Consider the following 22,941-nt stretch of genomic DNA (forward strand, 5'->3'; position numbering starts at 1 on the left):
TGATTAGCTATTTGCATTAGGAGAGACCACAACTGCTCAGGAAGACAACCCGCTGCAACACTGGGGGGTTAACAAAGTGCAGTTTCCCACTCTAGCTCAAATGACACAGAGATACCTTTCAGCACCATGCAGCAGTGTGGACAGGGAAAGGCTGTTTAGCTCAGTGTCACATATTGTAAATGAAAACCAAAACAGGCTCACAGCTGATAATGCAGGGACGCCTCTTTTCATCAAAAATTCCCTGCCTCTCAGTTTTTTTCAAATAGACTTTGACCTACTCACAAACAGCAGTTTGTGATGACATTATAATATATTATTTCAGTTGTTCTGCAACAGTTGTGTGTCGGTACTGAAATCCACTGAATTTGTTACATTTAAGTAAGGTGTGTGGCAAGGCCATGTTTGTTAAGAAAAACATACGGTTGAAAGTTGAAACGTCATTAACCACAAATTATTACAGTCAGGAACTGAAGAACATCTAAAGAAAATAAAACACTTGTATTAGTACTTGGCATCAGCAAGTACCCAAATGTAGGTACTTGTACTGAAAAAAAGTGGTACTGGTGCATCCCTATTCCAAAACCCTAAAATATTCTGTTTACTGCCATTTATAAAAGACCAAAACAGAAAATAGAACCTGAAACTAGTTGCTGTAAAAACCCATTTGATCATCATTCCATCAACTCATTGATTAACTTGCTGATTGTTTCATTTATGCCAACTATAAGCATAGGCAAAATCACATATTTAAACTCAGGGATTCTGTTTAGAAAAGCCTCATTAATGTCTTTAAAGTCCAACAAATATAAACAAGCCCATTTGCAAAATATCAGTCATTGCTTATCTCACTGAAAAAATTCAATAAAATTTGTTAACTGTCCTATCTTTCAAAACAAATAGAAAATAGTTATTGTTTAGAAAAGCAAACCCTGCAGTCAGAAGATTTAAATAACAAGTGAAGGTATCATAGTAGTGTGTTCGTATCACTGCTTTGTTTTACATTTAGCTTCATCATTCATTTATCACCATTTATGGCCCCAAACTGCGCTGCAGCAGCTCAGAGGTTAGTTATAGCACACATCAAGGGTTCAGACTGCATTTAAAGATAAATAATGTGTGACGTTAGCAGGACTCTAGTTGGGAAATAAAAAAACATCCTCACCTTTGAACCTTTAAAATGTTTTGCAAAGCATTCCTCAGGACTGTTAAACAGTGTGGTGAGTGAATATTTTGACCCTGAACTCAAAGTCACACAATAAACAATCAGAGGACATCTCACCAGCAGCCTCCAGCATCTCCTCTTCCTTCAGACTGGGGACCTCGGTGGACGGAGAGCAGCCCTCCACCCCCAGAGCGGAGTAGGAAGAGGACAGGCCATCCTCCACATCCAGTGAGTTTGCTGTGGCCGTGACCCCATCTGACAGCTCCAGGCTGGGGATGGAGAAGGAGGCAGAGTCTGTGGACTCCCGCTGGTCATCTGAGCCACCCGCTGTCGCCACAGAGGAGCTCTCCTCGAGGTCCAGATCCAGACCTGCAGACACACAACACACCAGAGACCGCAGAGTCCTGAGGACACCTAATAAGAGCAAAAACTTTAATAGATAACAATAATAATAATAATAACAGTTGTCCCTGGCTTTATATGCGTCCACAAGCTGCTAGGCTAATTTATACAATGTAAAAGGCCATAGGCTCGTGCTAATATCATCAGCATGTTGTAAATGTGTCCAGCAAAAAGATAAGTGCTTCATCTGTGAATGCTGTGAGTTATAGTGAAGCCCATTTGTGTACTTACATTTGAAGTTGCTATTAAGGTATATTTAATGTGTGTTTTGGGTGTGTTTTAAATCAACTAAACTTTACAACACTTCACAGAAACCTCTGCCGCCGACCAGTGTTTTGAAGATGTAACTGCAGAGTGACACAAACACCACCACCACACAAGTATAAATGCTCACAACCACATAGGCCACGTGCGTAGGCTATAGCGTAGGCTCTGCATAGAGCTGACGCACAACTCTGCAACCACTGGGCCAGTCATCACAAAACTTGCAGGATATGACCACAAAAATATCTGAAACATCCTTTGAAACTTTCATTTCAAACTGACCACTCAAGAGCACTACAAATGCAAAAAAAAGCGTGTGGCACAACACAAATCAAACTATAAGTCAGAAATATGTTTCATTACAATGATAAACAACATATGTGTAATTATATTGACAGTGCTCAGTTCCAAACATGTGCACTGGCCGGGCACAAAATTTGGCCATAAATCACTGACAGTTTGTCAAAACATCACCAAACTCAGTGGATATTTTCAGTTAGGTGTTGAGACATGTGCTCAAATGTTTTCACAATTGAACAAAATGGGGTGACAGTGCTGCCAAAGAGGAGCATGTTTTGCCTGCAAGTGTATAAGCTTCTGTCTGATGGTCATAAAACCTGTGAGTTATCTTTGATGTAGGTGTCATAAACAGTCAAAGGACTTGATCCTTTGCAACCAGTCCATGCTGGCTTGAACCCCAGAATCGCTGCCTGCAGCTATAATAATCTTTTTGTTCTTTTCACACTGGCCGGCAGCCAATCACATCCCAGAACAACAATGGCTGACTGAAGGCATCTCCTGACTGGCTGGCTGTTTCTCTGCTCCACCTCCTGAATGTTAACCAGCTGGAACTTTACTACAAACCAGTGACACAGCAAAGTGTTTCAATAAAGATCTTAAGCTTCACAATAACAGGATTTTCAAATATGTACACTGCTGTTGAAAAGTAAACTGCTGTCACAGAGCTTGATTTTATTTTTTATTTAACCTTTATTTAACCAGGCAAGTCATTAAGAACAAATTCTTATTTACAATGGCGGCCTGGCAATGTGTGGTGATGTGGCTCAGTCATATGTGTCAGAGGATTCCTCTCTATGTCTGAATGGCCTTTGATGCTTTACGGTTGTAGAAAGTCCTTTTAACAAATAGATGTTTAGTACGAAGGGTTTGTTTTGTACATGGAGAACAAAACGCTGTACAGTGATTCAATCAGACTGACAACCGCAAGAGACAGAGATCTCTCTGAGCAACAGCTAAGAACAGAAGAAACCAGGAGCCATTGGAAAAAGAATCTGGAAGCTTAGCATCAAAATGTGTGCAGATTTATACAGGAACAGGTTCCTCTTTCACCGTCAAGTTCACAATAATGTCTCTAACATGCTGGAATTAACTTGAACCTCTTAGTTTAAACTTAAACTTTAAACCTCTTCATTCAAACCACTGAGTCGACTGCAGAGGACTAACTCAATATTTAGACCCCAAAACAAAGTTAACATCCAAGTTAACACAGTATTCTCCTCTGACATTAGATACTGTGGGACATCAACTCATTTTATTTTTCTTTCTTTATAAGAATATACGACATTTGGTGTCTGAATTATAAATTGACAAGAAAATAAATTTTGGCTCGCTGAACACATGAGCTGCTGGTCTACTGCTGCCTCAAGTTAGTTTGTTTGTGTAATTGTGTGACTTTGGTGAAGTGTCACGGGGAAATCATGGACTCCATAACAAACTATATAATAACAAATGAAAAATTGAGCAATTTTGCTCAGGTTCGGCCCACTTGACATGCTGCTGTGTTGTGCTGTGGCCTGTTCACGTGCTGGAATTTGTCATTTACGTGACAACGCCTGAACGTAACACAGGCTCGCTCTGCTGCAGGTACAGTGCCGTGCTGTGCTGCTGTGCGAGCAGCATGTTTGACTGTGCCCAGTCTGTTGATGGTCATTTACACACTGTCCATAACAATAACTATGTCAGGTCAGTGCCCCCTAATATAATGTAGGGGAAACACTGAATCAAGCAAGAAGACTAATGATACCATTTATGTATTATATTGCAATCGCAATTGCAAATTGCGGTATTGTCCACTCAAATCACAATCGCACATTTTTATCAAATCGTGCAGCACTAGTCTTACCCCTGTTTAGATACGAGTTGTGCAAATTTGCTGGAAAGCCCAATCAGTCTTTTTTCAGCATTGGCAGTATAAAAACAAAATTGGGGAGTGCGGCAAAATGCCACCTACCTACTTCTGTTTATACAGAATGCACCTTTTTTGGGGCAATGGGGGGCGTGAGCAAGTAACAAAACATGTAGCTCAGCATGTGACGTTAACAGTGAAGTGGGAGGGAAGCCGCGGCTGGTCAGTCCTTCGGCGATTCTCTCCTAAGTTGACCGTTCTTCATCGTCCCCGTCTTCTGATGGTTAATGGCCTCTTCGTTTGCGAGTGCAAGGAGGGTGCGCTATTCCTTGTCTCCCCAGTTGCTCATCTTTACAATGTCTGTCAGGTTTGCGTTTCCCTCTAGCTACTAGCTGCTCGCTAATTCCTGCTATCAGCTGTTTCCTGTTTATCCACCGCCAGTGGCTCACACTTGCGGCGTCATCAACAGCTCCTCCCTTTGCGGAAGGCCGCCTCGGTCTGTTTAAACTAAAAGGGTTCCGCCAATATGACTACCCTACGAGGCGGAAAATTGAGCACCTCGGATCAACGCTCGCAGCTTGCCAGCAAAACGGCCCAACATTCGCGGAAAATCTGACAGTGTAAAAGGGGCTACTTTAAGTTCTGTTCCCTGTTCGAACGGGCTGGCACTTTGTGAAGTACTGAGCATACGACTGGATAAATGAGACTTGGATTATAATGCTTATAATGTTTTTTCTTCCCTCACAATGGAGACATGCGAAAAAACATCTTCTGCATGCATTTAATGTAACACATTGAATGAATAACTGATATGCAAATGGTCATTTTGCAGTGATATATTCCTTTAATCTTTTAGTTTGACTCCTGACCTCACCTGACCTCTCACCTGGCTCTCCTCTGTCCTGACCTCCTTCACTCTTGATGTGTCTGAGTAGAGCCGACAGAGATTCTTCTTCGGTGGTAATGGCAGTTATTGTCCCATCTTCAGACGACAATGACGATGAATCCGGTGGTGTGGGTGTGGCCTCCTCCTCCTCTTCTTCTTTGAGGGCTGTGGCAGGAAGAGGACTGTCAGTGACACCATTGCTGCTCAGTGCCTCGGCTCTGACATCTGATACATCTGTCGTCATGGTTACAATCAGTTCTTTGGAGACGCTCTCTGCGGGAAGAGACACTTCATCTTTGTTTTGTTCAATCACTAGATCTGCTGCTGCAGCCGGCACCAAGCTGGACTCCGCCATGATTGGCTGATAGTGGATTCTGACGAAACGAGACCTGACGAGAACAAACACCAACTCCTTCTGAGCACAAAAACACGTGTAGAAAAAATAAATCAAGAAGCCCTTATGTTGAAAAAAAATGTTTCAGGTCTGCTCTGAGCTGTTGATTTAAGATGGAGGCGCGGCGGCTAAGGAGGCAGACAGCAGATGAGGCCCCAACATGGCCGCCAGGGGAACCTCTAGTATGTTCTCCCGCCTGCTGAGGGTGTCACAGAACAAACACACCAATCTATCTGATACTGACAATGACAAACAGTTTCTGGCAGAAGTGAAATCTGTCGTCATAAATTAAAAATATATTAAGATTAAACTAAAGGCAGAAACTCTTCTTCTTCTCTTTCTTCTTCTTTCCTGCCAACGGGAATTAGTTTGTGGGATGGTTAGAAGACTTCCTGTCAGAGAAAGTCTTTGCTGTCTGTCAGCAGGAACGATAGGTATGGAGGATTTTCTCTTCCTCTACTTCTGTCAGCAGAGCATCAACAGACTTCCTGTCAGACCTGAAAAAAAAAATAAACAAGAAGGACAAATCATTAAAGATGCTGGCTGTCTGTCTATCTGTCTGAAAAAACACCGACACATTTGGCTTCCCGATCAATATTGTGATTAAGTAGTTCAATCTGTTTAAAAACAAAAAAACAACTAACAGCAAAGACATAACTGACAAATCAGAATGATGAAGCTTATTTCTAAAGTTTAAAAAAAGACTTTGGTCTAAATACACTGGATCCAACATTTCCCACAATGCACTTGGACATGGTGTCTTTCACTAGAGCTTTCTTGTCTGGTAAATGGCCACATCTTTCTGACTGCACACCCTCAGTGTGTAAGCCAGACACCCTGTGACACATCTGCAGTGTCCAAAGCTGATGACATCACTATCACATCTATGTGACATGATTAGTACAACAGCTGTTTTCACAGGATGAGGAGGAAGAGGAGTGGTAAACTAATCTTCATGTTTCAAATCAGTCATTTTAACTGTAAAAACATGATTACGTCAGGATCAAAATTAAAAGCTGACAAAACATAAAAACACAAGGTGGAACCTGTACAGAGAGGTTTAACAATACACGTAAGTTTACTTTTACGACATAAAACATTCTTTTTTTAAGGGAAAAGGGGAAATGATATTTAATTGGTGTTTATTATTTAGACAGTCATCTAGTGACTGAACTGGTCGCAATACAACAGGCATCTGTGTCACCACTGAGGACTAAAACTATTACTAACAAAGGACAAAGGGCTGACGATACATTGACCAACACCCATTCTCGGAACCCATCGGCTGTATTACAGCCTCTGGGGGCAGACCCCTGATTTTTTGGCATTCCGGTTTGATCCGGGCAGAGGAGGCGAATTTCCGTTTCCGACTTCCATTTATATATAAGTAAATATGCTGAACCATTGCGATGGATTCAGAGTTCGCAATGATGCCAGTTCACCGCACGGACCATTTAACCTGGCAACAACTGCAGCCGGGTCAAAAGTGATTGGTCAATATCACGCAGACTACAAACAGCCTACAACCGGAAACCCGGGCTCTTCTGCTCTTCTTCCAGAGGCAAGATCTCCGGGGTTTGCCTACAGACTCTACATTCACTGAATGTAGAGTCTGTATATAGAGACTAACCAACTCCAAAACTGCATACTTCATAATGATAAAAACTGAATATGGTACTAAGAGTTTAGTCTCGCCACCAGACAATCAGAGATCTCCGCCTTCTGATAGTCTGGGGACACTCCTTTCTGAAGTGTGTTTAACACAACGCCTCTTGCATTTTTGAAAAGGACACGCCTTCTCGGAAATGTGCGCTCCCCCTTTTCTCATCCGCAAGGAAACAAACACACAGAGAGCTTGAAAATGGATGCCGAGAGATTTAACTCCGTTTTATCAAACGTTTTTGTGGAGCCCCTAGCGTCACATAGGTTTACATTACCAAAAGTTTATGACAAACTCTCTTGCCGAAAATCAACTCCCGTGTGCGCACGGCGAGAGAGGAGAGGGAGATACGCTGTGCTGCTGACAGAGGAGACACTGAATGAGTTCCCTCTGAGCGGTAAGTCGCTAAAAGAGTCTAAGAAGTCTGGGGCTGTTCATAAAACATTAACACACTCGCTCACAAGTTCTCCAGCAACACGTTGCACATGCTACGCTAAATCATGGACGTGAACCAGCTCCTCTTGCTCCGCTGTCTCTGTGCTCGCAGCCATTTTCACACTGAGGCAGGTGCGATGACGTCATTGACGATAGGACGGTAGAGCGCAAATCTCTACCGTGGGCCAAATTTATATCATTTCTACCGTTTACCGCATATACCATGCAGCCCTACACAGATCCATCTCACGCTAAATTCTAGCCTCACTCGTGAACAAGACCCGAGGGCAGTAACTCTCTCCCAACCCAGAGGGGGCAATCCACCGCATCCATGGGCAAACTCCTACAACCCCTTCAGCAGCTCCACAGCAGGGCTGCTGCTGGAAATATAATTTGGCTGAAAAAAAAACATGGTGAATATTATAAGAGCTGTTTGAAATAAATAATCACATTTTTCATCAAGCAAATAGTATTCTAAATGCCGCTAAATGTGCGGCACTCCGCCTCCTTTCATATTTAATAGAGGGGGGACAATACCTGACAGTAATATTCTCAGCTGTCAGGATGTGCCTGCTGTAAAGGCTTAATATAATCATAGAAGGCTGAAAATCACAGTACATGTCTGTTCTGGTTATACAAGTCAGCAGTGTAAAGCTCAAGCATGTGGGGCCTCCTTTCATATTTAATAGAGGGGGGGACCGTATCTAAAAGTACAGCTGTCAAGATACAGGCCTTTGCCACCTTGGTCTCGAAAAAACCAAGGGAAAACCCTGCCCCAACTGTACTCAGTTCAATTGACAAACATCCAACACAATCTTCCTCCTATCGGCCAATCTCCTTATTAAATGTTGATGTCAAAATTCTTGCAAAAGTTTTGGCCAGTAGATTGGAGAATGTTTTACCAACAGTCATCAGAATATGAAACAGGGTTTATCAAAAACCGTCATTCCTACTTTAATACTCGTCCTTTATTTGATATTTTGTACTCCCCCTCTGGCACAGTCCTGAATGCGTTTTCTCTTTGGACGCGAAGAAAGCTTTTGACCATGTGGAATGGATGTACCTGTTTGCAATTCTATAAAAATTAAACTTTGGACCAAATTTCATCTTGTGGATTACATTATTGTATTCCTGCCCCACTGCCTCAGTCCTTACTAACTCTCAACAGTCACAACCTTTTAACCTCCAACGTGGTACTCGCCAAGGGTGCCTCTTAGTGTTGCACGGTATACCAGTACTAAAATAGTACCGCGGTACTAGAGTATTCCAAACGGTACTATACTGCATTTGGAAAATACTGGTACTTTGAAATTGATTCAATTCATTAATTTAGTTAATTTATTTTAGTCATTTATGCACACAAACGCCTTTCTTGATCCTACTGGAGCACAGATTGCACAAGTGGTGTGTATGACAACACCTGTATCAACATTCGCAGCTGGTGCACGTGAAAAAAGACAAGAGAAAGTCTGAATCGCAAAGGGAGACAACACGAGACAACACAAACTTGGTGGAACATTTGAGTTACCAAACTGTGACGTCCGTACCGAGGTACTTACCGAACCATGATTTTTTTGGTACCGTTACTCCCCTACAGTATTTATTGTTCTAAAGGTTTGTATCCAAAAGTACTTTTCCTTAGGAAAAGTACTCTTTGGATACTCTTCAGTACCGAAGAGTATCGAAAAGTATCGAAATTCATAGTGGTATTGGTATCAAAACAAAGATTTTGGTATCGTGACAACACTAGTGCCTTTTAAGCCAATTACTTTTTGACTTGGCCATAGAGCCGCTGGCGACTACATTCCATAGCTGTCAAGAGATTTCAGGGATTTGGAGGGAGCTGAACACAAATGGGCCTTATACGCTGACGACCTCTTACTTTTCTTATCAAGCCCCATATTTCCCTACCCCATATGCTATCACTACTTACTAATTTTAGCCAGTAAATGAGGCAGTGCTTAAATCAGAGTATACAAGTCTCTCTTTTAAGATTATGAGAGACCAATTTACCTACCTTGGTATTGACGTCACAAGAAAACACAAAGGTCTTTTAGGGAAAATTCTCTCACTCTGTAAAACAAGGTGAAACACTGCCTGACACAGAGGTCTCCTCTATCCACATCTCTAGTGTGCCGAAAAAAAATTCTATTAAGATGAATATTCTCCCCAAATTTTTATATCTTTTTCAATCTGTACCAATTTCTATACCTAAATAGTTCTTTGAGTCATTAGACTCAGTTATTCCATCATATATATGGAAAGGCAAGCGCCATCGATTGAATAAAATCCATCTTCAAAAATCCAGAAGGTAGGGAAGGCATGGCACTGCCAAACTTCCGCTTTTATTAGTGGGCGGCTAATTTGCAGTGTCTGGCTTTTTGGTCCCATTTCTGTAACCAAGCTGACTGTCCATCTTGGGCGGAGATGGAGTTAAATTAGGGGTGCACGATAACTATCGGGCCGATAATTATCGGGCAGATAACAGGAATTATTACGTCATTCCGATAAGTCCGATATCATGACAAATAGCCCCGATAACATGTATAATTTTGTCAGCATGGCAGTGCCCCGCTCCCACTATGAGACCTGAATGGCCTGCAGTGAATGCTGCATTCAAGTGACGTCAGCATAATCAGAAAAACTCTTTCTGACTGGGAAAATTCAAGAATACCCCCTCATGTCGGAAAACAACTCGTTAAGTCGGTCATAATTTCACACAGACACGCACACACACTCTCTTTCACACACACACACACACACACACACACACAGATGCGCACACTCTCTCTCACACTTTGCACGGTATACTGGTACCAACGGTAGACCGCGGCACTAAAACTCCACAGTACATATCAGTGTTTCCGCTACATTCATTTATTGCCGCCGCTGCTCCTTCAAAACATTTTTGCAAATGCACCACCACTCTGAGACATCTGTGCACTTGCACAGCGCAGCAGCCAGTATAGTGAGGACAGCAGCGGTGAGGGCAGTGGGGGGTGGGGGAAGGCTCCTATTTCCTATTTTGATAATGCAATCAAACAGCGGTGAACGGGGGTCACAGACACGGACAGGAATACGTATTCCTGTCAAATACGGCGGTGCATTATAACAGCTTACCGGCGAAGAAGTCCGGCTCCAGGTGAATAACTTGTTGTCATGACTGCCCAAAAGTACCTAAACAGCTGAGCCATGGGGGCACACAGTATGTGGCGTATCAGAGGAAAAACTTTAGGGACTGTTCGTTACTTATGAAGGGACTTGTCAGGGGAGGAGGGCGCCCCCCCCCCCATGTTAATCACTTATTCATACTTCAAAAACAGCATCAATAAGTCAATAAGTAATTTATTCCATTGAAATATCAGTGATGTATTATAGAAAAGTGATTTATCTTTTTATAAATGACAAAAGGCACATCTGCCTCAGAACCATGATACTTTCACTGGTATTGTACCATGGGTCCCAATTGAGGGATGTCTCCCCCCCCCCCCCCCCCCCGCGAAATCTGAACATTATATAAGATAATCATATTGCAAAGATAATATATAAAAGACAACATTGAAAACACAATTAAATTGCAATACTTTTTCAAAACTTGATGATTTTACCTTTCTGTACATTTTCTATACAAATTCATTCAATAATTTTTTTTTTCATTTACAAGCACAATTAATTAAAATTCATTAAATAATTTTGCTTGTAAATGTCTATTTGCATCACGTTTGTTACGGAAAACACATTATTTGATCAATTTACATTGTGCCCCTAAAGTTCTTTGTGCGCTCCTTACTTTTTCAACATAGGAGCACATGTGCTCCTTGGGAAAAAAAGTTAGCGTCAAGCCCTGGCCAGTATTTTTTCGTTATTGCAAGAAATTCCATTGACTCATTCACAAGTCAAAAATGTGTTTTATCTGAAAGAAACATGCAATATTTACATCTAAGATAATAGAAAAATAGTCAACCAAGTGCAATGATGTCCTTCAAGATAATATTTGTTTTTCAGTTTCAGTTATATATTGGGGGACATTTTGGGCATTGGTGGGGGGCACGTGTCCCCCTCAATATATATGGTGACTACGGCCCTGTCAGCATGCATAATTAGGCTGCAGTTGTCTGAGTGTGCAAAGGTGAAGTGCGCTTGTCTTGTCATACAAAGTTTGACGAGTGTCAACTGGACAATATGGACATATTTGCATCTTGAAAGCCGGACTACAAATGTGGTCAGACAGGGAGAAACACACGCAAGCCTAAGACGTAGTAAGTAGGGATGGGTACCGTTCATAATTGAACGGATACGGTACCGGTATCTGGAATTCGGTACCGGTACCAAACGGTACCTTATTTCAGTACTTTTTAACCCTACGGGCCCTAGGCCTTTTTGGGGTATTTTTACTACCTTTACTTTTAAGATCATATCACAGTCATTATAAAGGCTACATACACATGCTATATCTTGTTTTGTTTTTTTCAGGACAATCTGGGCTAACCAGATTTGCCATCATTTCATGTTCTTCTATGTGCCTGTATTTTATATTCATTTTATATCAATGAAAAAAACAAATCTGTGTGCCTAAATTCTTACATTTTTACATGTATCTCGCCATAGCAAGTTGGAAAATGACATTCTGCCATATCTGAAGAGGAGAGACTCTCTGGAATAAGAACCATGATGCTGGGACATTCTGTCACTTCACAGCTGTCCAAAACATGTGGTTTGTGCCAGGCGGACATGTTTGCCAGTATTTTTTCATTATTGCAAGAAATTCCACTGACTCATTCACAAGTCAAAAATGTGTTTTATCTGAAAGAAACATGCAATATTTACATCTAAGATCACAGAAAAATACTCAACCAAGTGCAATGATATCCTCCAAGATAATTTGTTTTTCAGTTTCAGTTATATATTGGGGAGACATTTTGGGCATTGGTGGGGGGGGCACGTGTTCCCCTCATTGTATATGGTGACTACGGCCCTGTCTGGGTGTGCAAAGGTGAAGTGGCTGGTCTTGTCATACAAAGTTTGATACTTGAAAGCCGGACTACAAATGTGGATAGACAGGGAGAAACTCATGCAAGCCTAAGACGTGGTAAGATATGATATTCCTCACTATATGAAGTGACTGACAACAAGATCTGTATAATGGATTGTAAAGAAATTCGTCAGGTTTTTATTTTGTAGACAATTGATCTGGATTTATAGCGTGATGGGATGACAGCACAATGATGTGTGTGGTATCACATGAAAGCTCTGCTCCTGCGCTTTGATGTGATATGTGTGGCATTTCTGTGAGAGCCTGCGTTCGTGAGTAATCCATCCAAGAGTAACGTGTGTGCAAAGCTGTATGAAAGCTCTGTTATACATAATTTTATTGTAATTTTTTTTTTTTTTTGCTGTGAAAACACTGGATTACCGACAAGTGCTTGGCCTTGTCGGAAAGCTACAATTCTGCTGTGTCCGCTGATATGCGTGGCTTCTCGCTATGACGCACGGTCGCGGAGAAAATCCACAGAGAAGAACGGGTGTGAATTTGGACGCACTATGCATCGTTCAGGCCCATAGTCTAAACTTCTCAGTTTCAACATTTTATGGAGAACATTTAGGAACAGTGCTGCACGTTAACTTTTGTCTGCACATTTTTTTTGTCACCATTGTTGCTGAGTCTGAGGTGCGAGTCATGCGCTCTCACTCCAACGTGAATTGGTACCAAGTACAAAAAGTACAGAGTTTCGGTATCCAACCCTACTTGTGACATATTGATGTCATAAGGCCCGTTTCCACCGCAGGAACTTCGGGGTAAATTTACGGGGTCGGGGCCGTTGGTGCGTGTCTCCACCGCAGGAACCACCCCCGAAGGACAGAGTTCCAGAACTTTTACAGGGGCTAAACAAGTCCCTGCCTCGGAGTAGGTACTCAGAACGGCCCCAAAAAACTCCTGGCTGGGGCTTGGGGATTACTTGGTGCTGATTGGATATACTCAAGGCGGAATGAGACGTCAACAGAAAGCAACAAAATAGCTGGCATTTTTAAAACTCAGCAGACGAGGGTTAGCTCGTTCATAGCTTCCACCGCCATGTAAACAAACTCAATAACCGGTCTGTGAAAAACATATTTTTTCCGGCGGATATCTTAGTTACAACATGATAGAGCTAGCAAAGCAGTTTTGTGTTGCTATGCGTGGTATTTATTCAGTTTTGGGAAATCATGATGTCTAGAAAGCATCAGCTGACAGGGACTGCTAACAGCAGCAGCAAACCTAACATCAGGACGTCATCTGTTAAAAGCCTCCCGTTGTCAGATACGACATGAAACTACTCCAGTTAGCTCAATCATGTTGTAACTAAGACATCCGCTAGAGAAAATATTTTCAGCATGGCTGAAAGCAAAATTATTCGTGACTCCGCGGTAGTTCCAAAAAGAGGAGTAGCTTGAGTACCGTGGAATAAACTGTGGCATCCTGAATGTTTTATGAACAGTACCGGACTTCTCAGACTGTTTTAGTGACTTACCGCTCAGAGGAAACTCATTCAGCGGCTCCTCTGGCAGCAGCACAGTGTCTCTCCCTCTCCTCTCTCGACACGTGCACACAGGTCGTCAAGTGATTAAACCTGTGGTAATGTAAACCTACGAGACGCTCGCGGCTTGACAAAAAACTACATATATGTGAATGTGCAATAGTTATGGTAGCAAAACAGCCTGTCACAGGTTACAGCGTGATGATTAGAGGAGAAATGGCCACGCATAAAGGTCTAAGTGGACAAAAAAACAACTCAATTGTGTATCATGTATACAGTTTTTTTATTTGGGAACTGTTTACATGTGTAATTTGTGGTAGATTTTGTTTTGTTGAACTAAAATTATTGCATACAGAATCTGAATCTCACTCTGAGTTACTGTTGTTTACAAACTAAAGAATTGAGTGATCATTTTTCTTTACTGAATATTTGAAGCTAAACTGAGAGGTTAACATATAAAACTATATCACTTATTTTGTTGCAACTCTATTTCCTTGAGTCAGCAATAGAATATATTTGTTTTACTAATTTGTCATATTGTCAAGAATATAATCATCGCAAAAATACCCTGAAATATTGTGATATTATTTTAGGGCCATATCGCCCACCCCTACTCAACAAACAAGGAACACTTCATCCGTCAGTTTATCACAAATATTCAAGAGCAACACACCTGGAGATACATGGTTTTCACTGAACAGAAAGGGAATGAAAAACGGTCATCTGAAAAAGCTGTCAGACACATGTAGTACAGTAAAAAAATACAATATTTACCTCTGAGATGGAGAAGGTGAAAGTTGCGTAAAATAATAACACAAGTACCTTGAATTTATGCTTGAGCACAGTACTTTAGGACATGTACTGAGTGTAATCCTTATTACCAATGAGGACATCAGGACCTACTGCTGTCTTCTGAGCTACAGACTGATGCTGTCAGGTGACCTTGCCCCACCTTATCTCTCTCATCAGGAGTGCAGGACTCCAGTTTATCTGTTAATATGAGAGTACGGGGAGGGAATAAAAGTGTGAAAATGTGTGCGTGAGTTCATCAGACTGTGTGGCTGAGGGGGAGAGGTGTTTGTCAGTAAACAGCACAGAGAGCAGTCAGTGGGGGCGGTCATAAGTCAGCTAAACAACTGCTTAAGTTTCCACTCAGTCACATAACAAACCACAGGAGTCACTTTGATTACAGTGATAACTTGATGTTGTAACTGTCTGTACTTCCTGCTAACAACATTAGCATAACAACAGTCCTTCATACCAATAGTCACACCTGTTAAAACGTGGCAGAAACAAACAGAAACATGCAGACTGTTGGCGGCACGGCATTAAGCAGCTTTCTGCTGTGGCACAACTCCCAGAGCTAGCTTACCTGACGCTAGCGCTCCTAGCTAACTTAGCCAAGTTAGCTAATGTTCCACAAAGACACAACTTCGCTCCGAGAAACGATGTTGACCTCCTCCTTCACATCAGAATCAACAGTCGGTTAACTAAGATGAGCTTACCGGCATCGGGTGTGGGTCTGAAATCTGCGCCGATGCTGGCTGCTAGTCGGCATGCTAGCTGTTTACATCCCCTCCGCCAGGCACACGAGAAACCGCGCCCACAACGAGAAAGGATGCAACGTCACATCCTGTCAACTTGAAAAGTCTGGGTCAGCTGTTAGCCACCTCGCTTGTTAATATAGGCTACATGGAAAATGTACTCTGTTATGTTACAGTAAATCTTTATTTTTGCTGTCATGGCCCTCTACAGAGGTTATTGTGGATGTCGTTTGGTGAACAGTAATGGCCAATACGGTGTGCTGAAATTGACAAGTGATGTGTGTCAGATGAGTGTGCGCATAAATAAAAAGTTCCTTCACAGAAGGAGTGAGTTCCAGTCGCAGACTGATACCCCAGTGTGCGTTTATTCCTCCACAATTTATGATCGGTCTAGCAGTAGGTACGCACGCACGCAAGGATAGTTGAGCAGATCATCTCTAGTAGAGATTCTCTACTAACAGGTTAGGGGCCCAGAGTTACCTGGAGAGTTTTTCCAGCAATCTACCACCGAGAGAAAATTTGCGATGTACAGCTTGTCCGGTGACTTAGCATGCTAAGCTAGCGCCATGCAAAGACCGGTTGCTGAGTCGGGTGGCCAATGGTCACGGCTAGTATTTGACGGAGATGAAAAGAACTACAGACTGTGGCAGACAAAGTTTTTGGGCCTTCTTCGGTTGCAAGGGCTAGAGGTCACCGTTTTAATCGAGCCTGCCAAAGGTGAGGAAGACGATGAGAAAAATGCAGAGGCATATGCAGAATTAATTCAGTTTCTGGATACTAAAAGTTTGTCACTCGTAATGAGAGATGCAGCGGACAATGGCCGAGCAGCGCTACAGATTTTGAAAGACTATTATGCTGGAAAGGGGAAACCCAGGGTAATAAGCTTGTATGCTGAGCTGACTTCACTTCAAAAGTCAAGCGGCGAGAGTGTGACTGAATACGTTCTACATGCAGAGACCACAATCACAGCATTGAGAAACGTGGGTGAGACATTAAGCGACGGACTGCCAGTGGCAATGATTTTGAAGGGACTGCCTGAATCCTTCAAACCACTCGCTGTGTTACTCAGAGTGAGGTGGAAATGTCTTTTGCTGAATTCAAAACCAAACTACGAAGCTATGTGGACACTGGAAAAAATGTGCGCACCGGCGTCAGAGGACAATGTAATGACAGCCAAATGTGAAACCCACTCCGGCAAGTTCGAGTGATCGTGAAAAGTGCAAACGTTTGGTCTCGGAGATCGAAATAATTTTGGGTGAAGTGGACTTAAGAAAAAACATTTTATTTTCTTCAGTTAGTAGTGGTGTGACAGGGACAGGCAAAGAGAAGGCCTGGAGGGAGGTAACAGGTGCTGTTAATGCTGTCTCAGTAGTACAACCCACCGAGCATTTTTAGGTCTATTATATGTCTAATATACGTCTAAATCTTCCTTAGACGTCTAGTATAAAATTGGTCTATCAGGGGTATAGAAATGAAAGTTTTTTTAGACGTCTAAATCTCGACTATATCTATACTATACTGTATATCGCTCAACGGCTATCATTATTTTAGTTAAGTATTTGGAGATCAGTTATGCACCTTACAGTTGTTTTTTTAATTAATAGCTATCGAATACTGGATTAAAGTGCAACGTCTAAATTCCGTTGAAATTAGGTCTAAAAAATAACTAGACGTCTAATATCCGTCTATTGCTCAGTGGGTACACTGGCTGAATAAACTGTGTTTGACTATAATGTTCATATTTTATACAAGACAACAGCTTTCATTAAACATCAGTCAGATACAGTCAGGGCTTCACATCTGATGTTATTTTAAGAATCCTCACATCCCACTGACAACAAGTCTCTGTGTTGCTAAATACTTAAATAATTAAAAAGACCAGTTTTACATTTGGCTGAGTGCGCTTGGTTAAGCACACACTTTGGTGACGTGTTGCCACACAGAACGTACATTTGCCTATAGTGTATAAGCACGTATTAAGTGGCCAAGCACGCTGGGATATTTAAACAAAACTGGGACAGACTTGACAACGCTTCTTACATTGCGCATTGTCTCTGTGAAAATGCAGTTGATTGTACTGGCAATGTTTGGCACTCTGCTTGGCCAGATCCTTTGGAGGACCCACCAGATGATAAGGCATAGGCGAAGACAGCAAAATGCCTCTTCTGACAACCGAGATGTCATGTTAATCAATCAATCAATCAATCAATCAATCAATCTTTATTTATAAAGCACTTTTCATACATAAATGTAGCACAAAGTGCTTTACAAGGTTAAAAAGATGTCCCTCCCACCCACCCCACACCCGCCCACACCCCCACAAACACACAGCCACCCAGGCCCCCACCCACACCCATGCACACACCCATATACACAGTCATGATGTAGGCATAAAAAACATAAAAACATGTGGCAGAGCGCAGAGCAACCAGGTGAGGAAACACTGCTAACACTAACCCAACCCTGCCACGAGGCAGCGTCAGAGCAGCCAGGGCCAAACACAGCCCCCAGTGCAGAGGCCCCCCACTGAGGAAATACTGGAGTTAAAAACTAAAAATAAGATTAAAAAATAATATTAAACGCTAAACAATAGATGGAAGAAATAACAAGACTACAGTAAAACTAAGAATAACATAAAACATCAATGAAAGACTAAGAATCATATTAAAACCTCAGTAAAAGACTAAAAATTACATTAAAACATCAGTAAAAGACTAAGAGTGATGTTAAAAGTGTTAATGACAATAAAACATCAGTAAACTAAGAAAAATATTAGTTAAAAGCCTGATTAAATAGGTAGGTCTTGAGTCTGCTCTTAAAAATATCACCATTCTTTGCAGCCCTCAGGTCCTCTGGCAGGCCATTCCACAGACAGGGGCCATACTACTGGAAAGATGCCTCACCTTGAGCACGTGTTCTGACTTTAGGAATAATTAAGAGGCCAGTGCCGGAGGACCTCAGGGTCCGCGAGGGTTCATAGGATACAAGCAATTCTGTAAGATAAGAAGGCCCAAGACCATTAAGACATTTAAAAAAACATTAAAAGAACCTTAAAATCAATCCTGAAAGACACAGGGAGCCAATGCAGTGATTTTAAAACCGGTGTAATGTGGGCATGCCTTCTGGTTGTAGGCCTGAGATACTTTTTTTGGGAAGACCAGCAAGCAGGGCATTACAGTAATCAATATGACTGGAGATAAAAGCATGCATTAGCGTCTCCGTGTTAGCTCAGGAGAGACAAGGGCGGACTCTGGCTATGTTTTTTAGATGATAAAAAACCTGTTTTTGTTACATGCTTAATGTGTGGAATAAAAGTAAGCTCAGAGTCAAAAATAACGCCCAGGTTTTTCACTTGAATAGATGGATTTAAGGACAATGCCTGCAATTTAGATAAAAGGTTCTCTCTCTGAGCCTCAGGACCGATGATTAAAACTTCAGTTTTGTCCTGGTTGAGCTGTAAAAAGTTTTCTGCCATCCAGGATTTGATGTCTAAAATGCAGTTAAAAATGGCATCAATTGGCCCTCTGTCATCAGGAGACATGGAGATGTACAGTTGTGTATCATCAGCATAACTGTGGAAGTTAATACCATGTCTCCCGATGACACAACCAAGAGGCAGCATGTACAAATTAAAAAGTACAGGACCCAAAATTGAGCCTTGGGGTACACCACATTTAATTTCATGGATCTCTGAAGAGCATGTATCCATACTTACCAAGAATTTTCTATCTGTGAGATAGGAAGTGAACCACTTAAAAACAGTACCAGAGAGGCCGACCAGCTGTTGGAGTCTATTAAAAAGAATAGGGTGGTCTACTGTGTCAAAGGCAGCGCTTAGATCCAGTAGCACCAGAACTGATAACTGAGTCCAAGTTACACCTGAGATCACTGACAATCTTCAGCAGGGCTGTCTCTGTACTGTGATTCTTCCTAAATCCAGATTGGTATTTTACAAGGATGTTATTATTATCTAAAAAATCATTAAGCTGAATAAAAACAAGTTTTTCTAAAATTTTACTTAAAAATGGTAAGTTGGATACTGGTCTGTAGTTGTTAAGAACATTAGGATCTAAGTTGTTATTCTTCAAAAGGGGTCTCACCACTGCTGTTTTAAAGGCAGCGGGGAAAGTACCCACTTGAAGAGAACAATTCACAATGTTTAAAAGCTTATCTTCAAAAAATTCATAAAATGTTTTAAAAAGTGATGAAGGAATTGGGTCTAAAAGACAAGTTGTCGGTTTCACTTGGGAGAAAACTCTACCAAGCGTCTCAGCATCAACCAGGACAAAACTGTCCAGTGTTTCCTCAGGTAAAAACAAGCAGTCAGATATGTTAAGAATTGTATTTTGATGGGATAAAATATCAGATCTGATGCCATCAATTTTGCCTCTGAAGTGGTCTGCAAAGTCTTCACAAAGGGAATCTGTTGAAGTGCTTTGTAATTTGTTAAAATCAGGGTTGATTAAAAGGTCGACGGTTGAGAAGAGGACTGTGGGATTATTTCTATGATTATTGATTATGTTGGCAAAGTAGGTGTTTCTTGCACGTCTGAGTGCATTATTGTAAATTTTAAGTTGTTCATGGAATATTTGATAGTTAATAGTTAATTTGTGTTTCCTCCATCTCCTTTCTGCTATTCTGCAATTTCTTTTCAGATTTTTGATTTCTTCATTTCTCCACATGCCTATTTTGTACCAGCTTTGTTTTTAGTGGAGCGACTGAATCAAGACTTGACTTTAGTTTATTGTTAAAATCTTCAACAATAAAGTTGCAGGAAGCAGGTAAAATAACTGGAGGACATTCATCTAAAACTTCAATAAAATTTGCAGCCACTTCAGAGGTAAGATAGCGTTTCCTCACAGTTCGCACCAAGGTCTCCCGCTGAATAAAACTGGTGATATTAAAAAACACACAATAATGGTCAGACACAGCAGAGTCGATAACAGAGGGCACACTGGTGGACAGGCCATGGCTGATGACAAGATCCAGAATGTGTCCTCTGTTGTGAGTCAGCTATGTGACATGTTGAGTAAAATCCATACAGCTGAGGATGTTTAAAAACTCATGTGCAAAGGAATCTGACTGATTGTCTATGTGCAGGTTAAAATCATCTGATAGAATTATCATATCATAAGCGGTATGGATTATTGATAAAAACTCAGAAAATTCATTAATAAAAGCAGCACATTGTTTGGGTGGTATGTAGACTGTGACACATAGGATTGGGGGGTTGCTAAAAACAATTGCATGGTATTCAAAGGTGGTGTACTGATCAAATAGAATGTGTTTAGTAGTGAGTGAATTAGCGGAGATTGATGCAGTACCACCACCCTTCCTACTGCTCCTTACAGAAAATGCAAAATTAAAATTTGGTGGGGAGGCCTCAGTGAGAACAGCTGGTGTGTCCACGCTCAGCCACGTTTCAGTTAAAAATAAACAATCAATTTTGTTATCTAAAATCAGCTCATTGATAATAAAAAACTTGTTTGCCAGAGAGTGAACGTTTAAAAGTGCCATATTGATAGTGGCTGGTGACTTCTGAACTGTAGATATCGGTGGTTGGTATTTTTGGAGAGGTTTAGTTTGCTCTCTGTTTGTAATGATGACAGGAATTGATGAAGTGTTTGCCTGAATATAAGGTCCAAGTCCGGTGATGCATGTATTGCTGTTAAAAATGGAATTAAAAACATAGGAGCTAGAACCTGAGGGACATCAATCGCTGACGAACTGGTCAGCAGGTGTGGGTTTGCATCGGTGAGAGGAGAATGTGTGCCAGGTTAGCGGACAGTAGACGGCAACCAGATTTGTTGAGGTGAAGCCCATCGGCCCCAAAAAGATGCCTCCTCTCCCAGAAGACATCAAAGTTGTCTATGAAGCCAACACTGTGGGAGCTGCAGGCAGAGGAGATCCAGGCGTTCATGCTGAGCAGTCTGCCACAAGTGGGGGTGGGGCCGGAGATAAAAACACTCAGCTGTGACTGTTTGACCAGATTAAAAAGGTGGGTAAAATCCTGCTTTAAAAGTTCAGACTGCTGCTTGGGGATGTCGTTGGTAGCTGCATGTATGATCAGTCTGTCAGCCTGCGGATGAGACTTTAGGATGCCTTCAGGATTCTTTCCGTTATGTCAGCAACGGTGGCGCCGGGGAAGACAGTGTGATCTCCCCCCCCTCATCCGCACATTCCTCACGATGGAGTCCCCGATGATGAGGGTTGTAGGTGGAGGATCCATCAAGTGTCCAGGGGGGGAGGTGGGTGAACCGGGAGCGTGGTTTCCCGCCAGGTGAGGAGAGCCCCTGGTGTGCAACCGCACCGCATCCTGCAGGAGCCGCTTGCGCTGGGCTGAGGAGTGGAGAGGGGGTCGCTATGGCCCCGCTGCCGGGCGAGGGACAGAGGAAGCCCCGTTCGAGGTCCTCCTCCGCTCGCGGATAACAACCTCGGACCAGGTAGCCCCCCGGTCAAGATGTTGAGATGGAGAACGGGAGGGGCCGTCAACACGGGAACTGCCAGGACCCCCACAGGATGACTCTCCAACTCCGTAAGGTGCAGAGCACGGCCCGGTGGTTGTAGGCGCAGGGACAGCAGCAGCAGCAGCGGCGGCAGAGGAGTTGTGCGAAGGTGCACCGTCCGGGGCTCCCACTCCGCCACCGCTGCCTCTGGCAGGAGGAGAAGCCGCCGGTCGGTGCATGGAGTTGGGGGACGCTCCAGTGGAGGCACAGTCAGGAGCCACGCAGGCCCTGCCATCCTCACCTGGGTGATCCGGTGCCTCAGTCAGCGCTGTGTAGCGGTTCGACAGGTGGAGCAGTGGTAGTGGAATATCCGTGATCCGCGCCTTCCCACCTCCCCTAACTATCACCTCTGTCCAGTTGCCCTCTGGACTGGGGGTCGAGCAGGAGGATGGCCGAGTTTGCAACGGATCCCAAAGAAAAGTGTCAGCTGTGGAGGTGTTAATGACGGAATTCAGGATGGCGATCTTCTTGTTTTGTGCAGCAGTTGTGTCGATGTAACTTGACAGCAAGACGTCCAGCTAATCCGAAAGTCTCTGGACATCATCCCTGAGGTTAGTAATCACTTTTTCTCTACGTGAATGAAGTCAGTCCTCACAGGGCATGATGATGATGCCGTGGGACCAGACAGCTAGCTAGCTACGTGGCTACTTCACGTGTTTTTTGCTAACGGTAGCTAACCTGCATCACTGTCATTCAAACTTGTTGTGGTGTAGTTTAGATTGTCTAGTCGTTTTTTAAAATGTTTTTGTACAAGGCGCATCTGAAGGTGGACGGGAGAGAAACTGTTGATTTGCTCACTGTGTGGGAATCTGAAGGTCCACTTGTAAAATCCACACAGGAGAGAAACCTTACAGCTGCTCGGTCTTGTCGTTGCAGAGTGTATGATGATAATACATGCGGTAAGTTTAACACACACGCACATACACACATATGGGGTGCCGTTTGTAAAGTGGCTCACGCTGAAAATAACATCAACATTTTGCCACATTTAGCTTCAAACAATATTTAAAAAAGTGTTGTGAATTTT

The 22,941-nt window shown here is 42.5% G+C and overlaps 1 protein-coding gene across 3 annotated transcripts in view; it reads right to left on the minus strand.

Moving 5' to 3' along the window:
• The window catches only part of mindy1 (MINDY lysine 48 deubiquitinase 1), a 44,087-nt gene extending 28,619 nt beyond the window's left edge, over positions 1-15,468 (minus strand). Inside the window, exons 1-3 of one of the 3 annotated variants that reach the window (XM_049601573.1) lie at positions 15,370-15,468; positions 4,849-5,751; positions 1,280-1,531 (exon numbers count right to left, since the gene is read on the minus strand). In XM_049601573.1, the coding sequence (XP_049457530.1) occupies positions 1,280-1,531; positions 4,849-5,215 (619 nt within the window). In that variant the 5' untranslated portion in view covers positions 5,216-5,751; positions 15,370-15,468. Of the gene's footprint in view, positions 1-1,279; positions 1,532-4,848; positions 5,752-15,236 lie in introns of all 3 variants that reach the window. The other 2 variants (XM_049601574.1, XM_049601572.1) reach the window with 2 other exon arrangements.
• Positions 15,469-22,941: the final 7,473 nt, after the last annotated feature.

Source organism: Epinephelus fuscoguttatus, linkage group LG17 (genome assembly GCF_011397635.1).
Source record: "Epinephelus fuscoguttatus linkage group LG17, E.fuscoguttatus.final_Chr_v1".
In the NCBI taxonomy this organism is placed as follows: Eukaryota; Metazoa; Chordata; class Actinopteri; order Perciformes; family Serranidae; genus Epinephelus; species Epinephelus fuscoguttatus.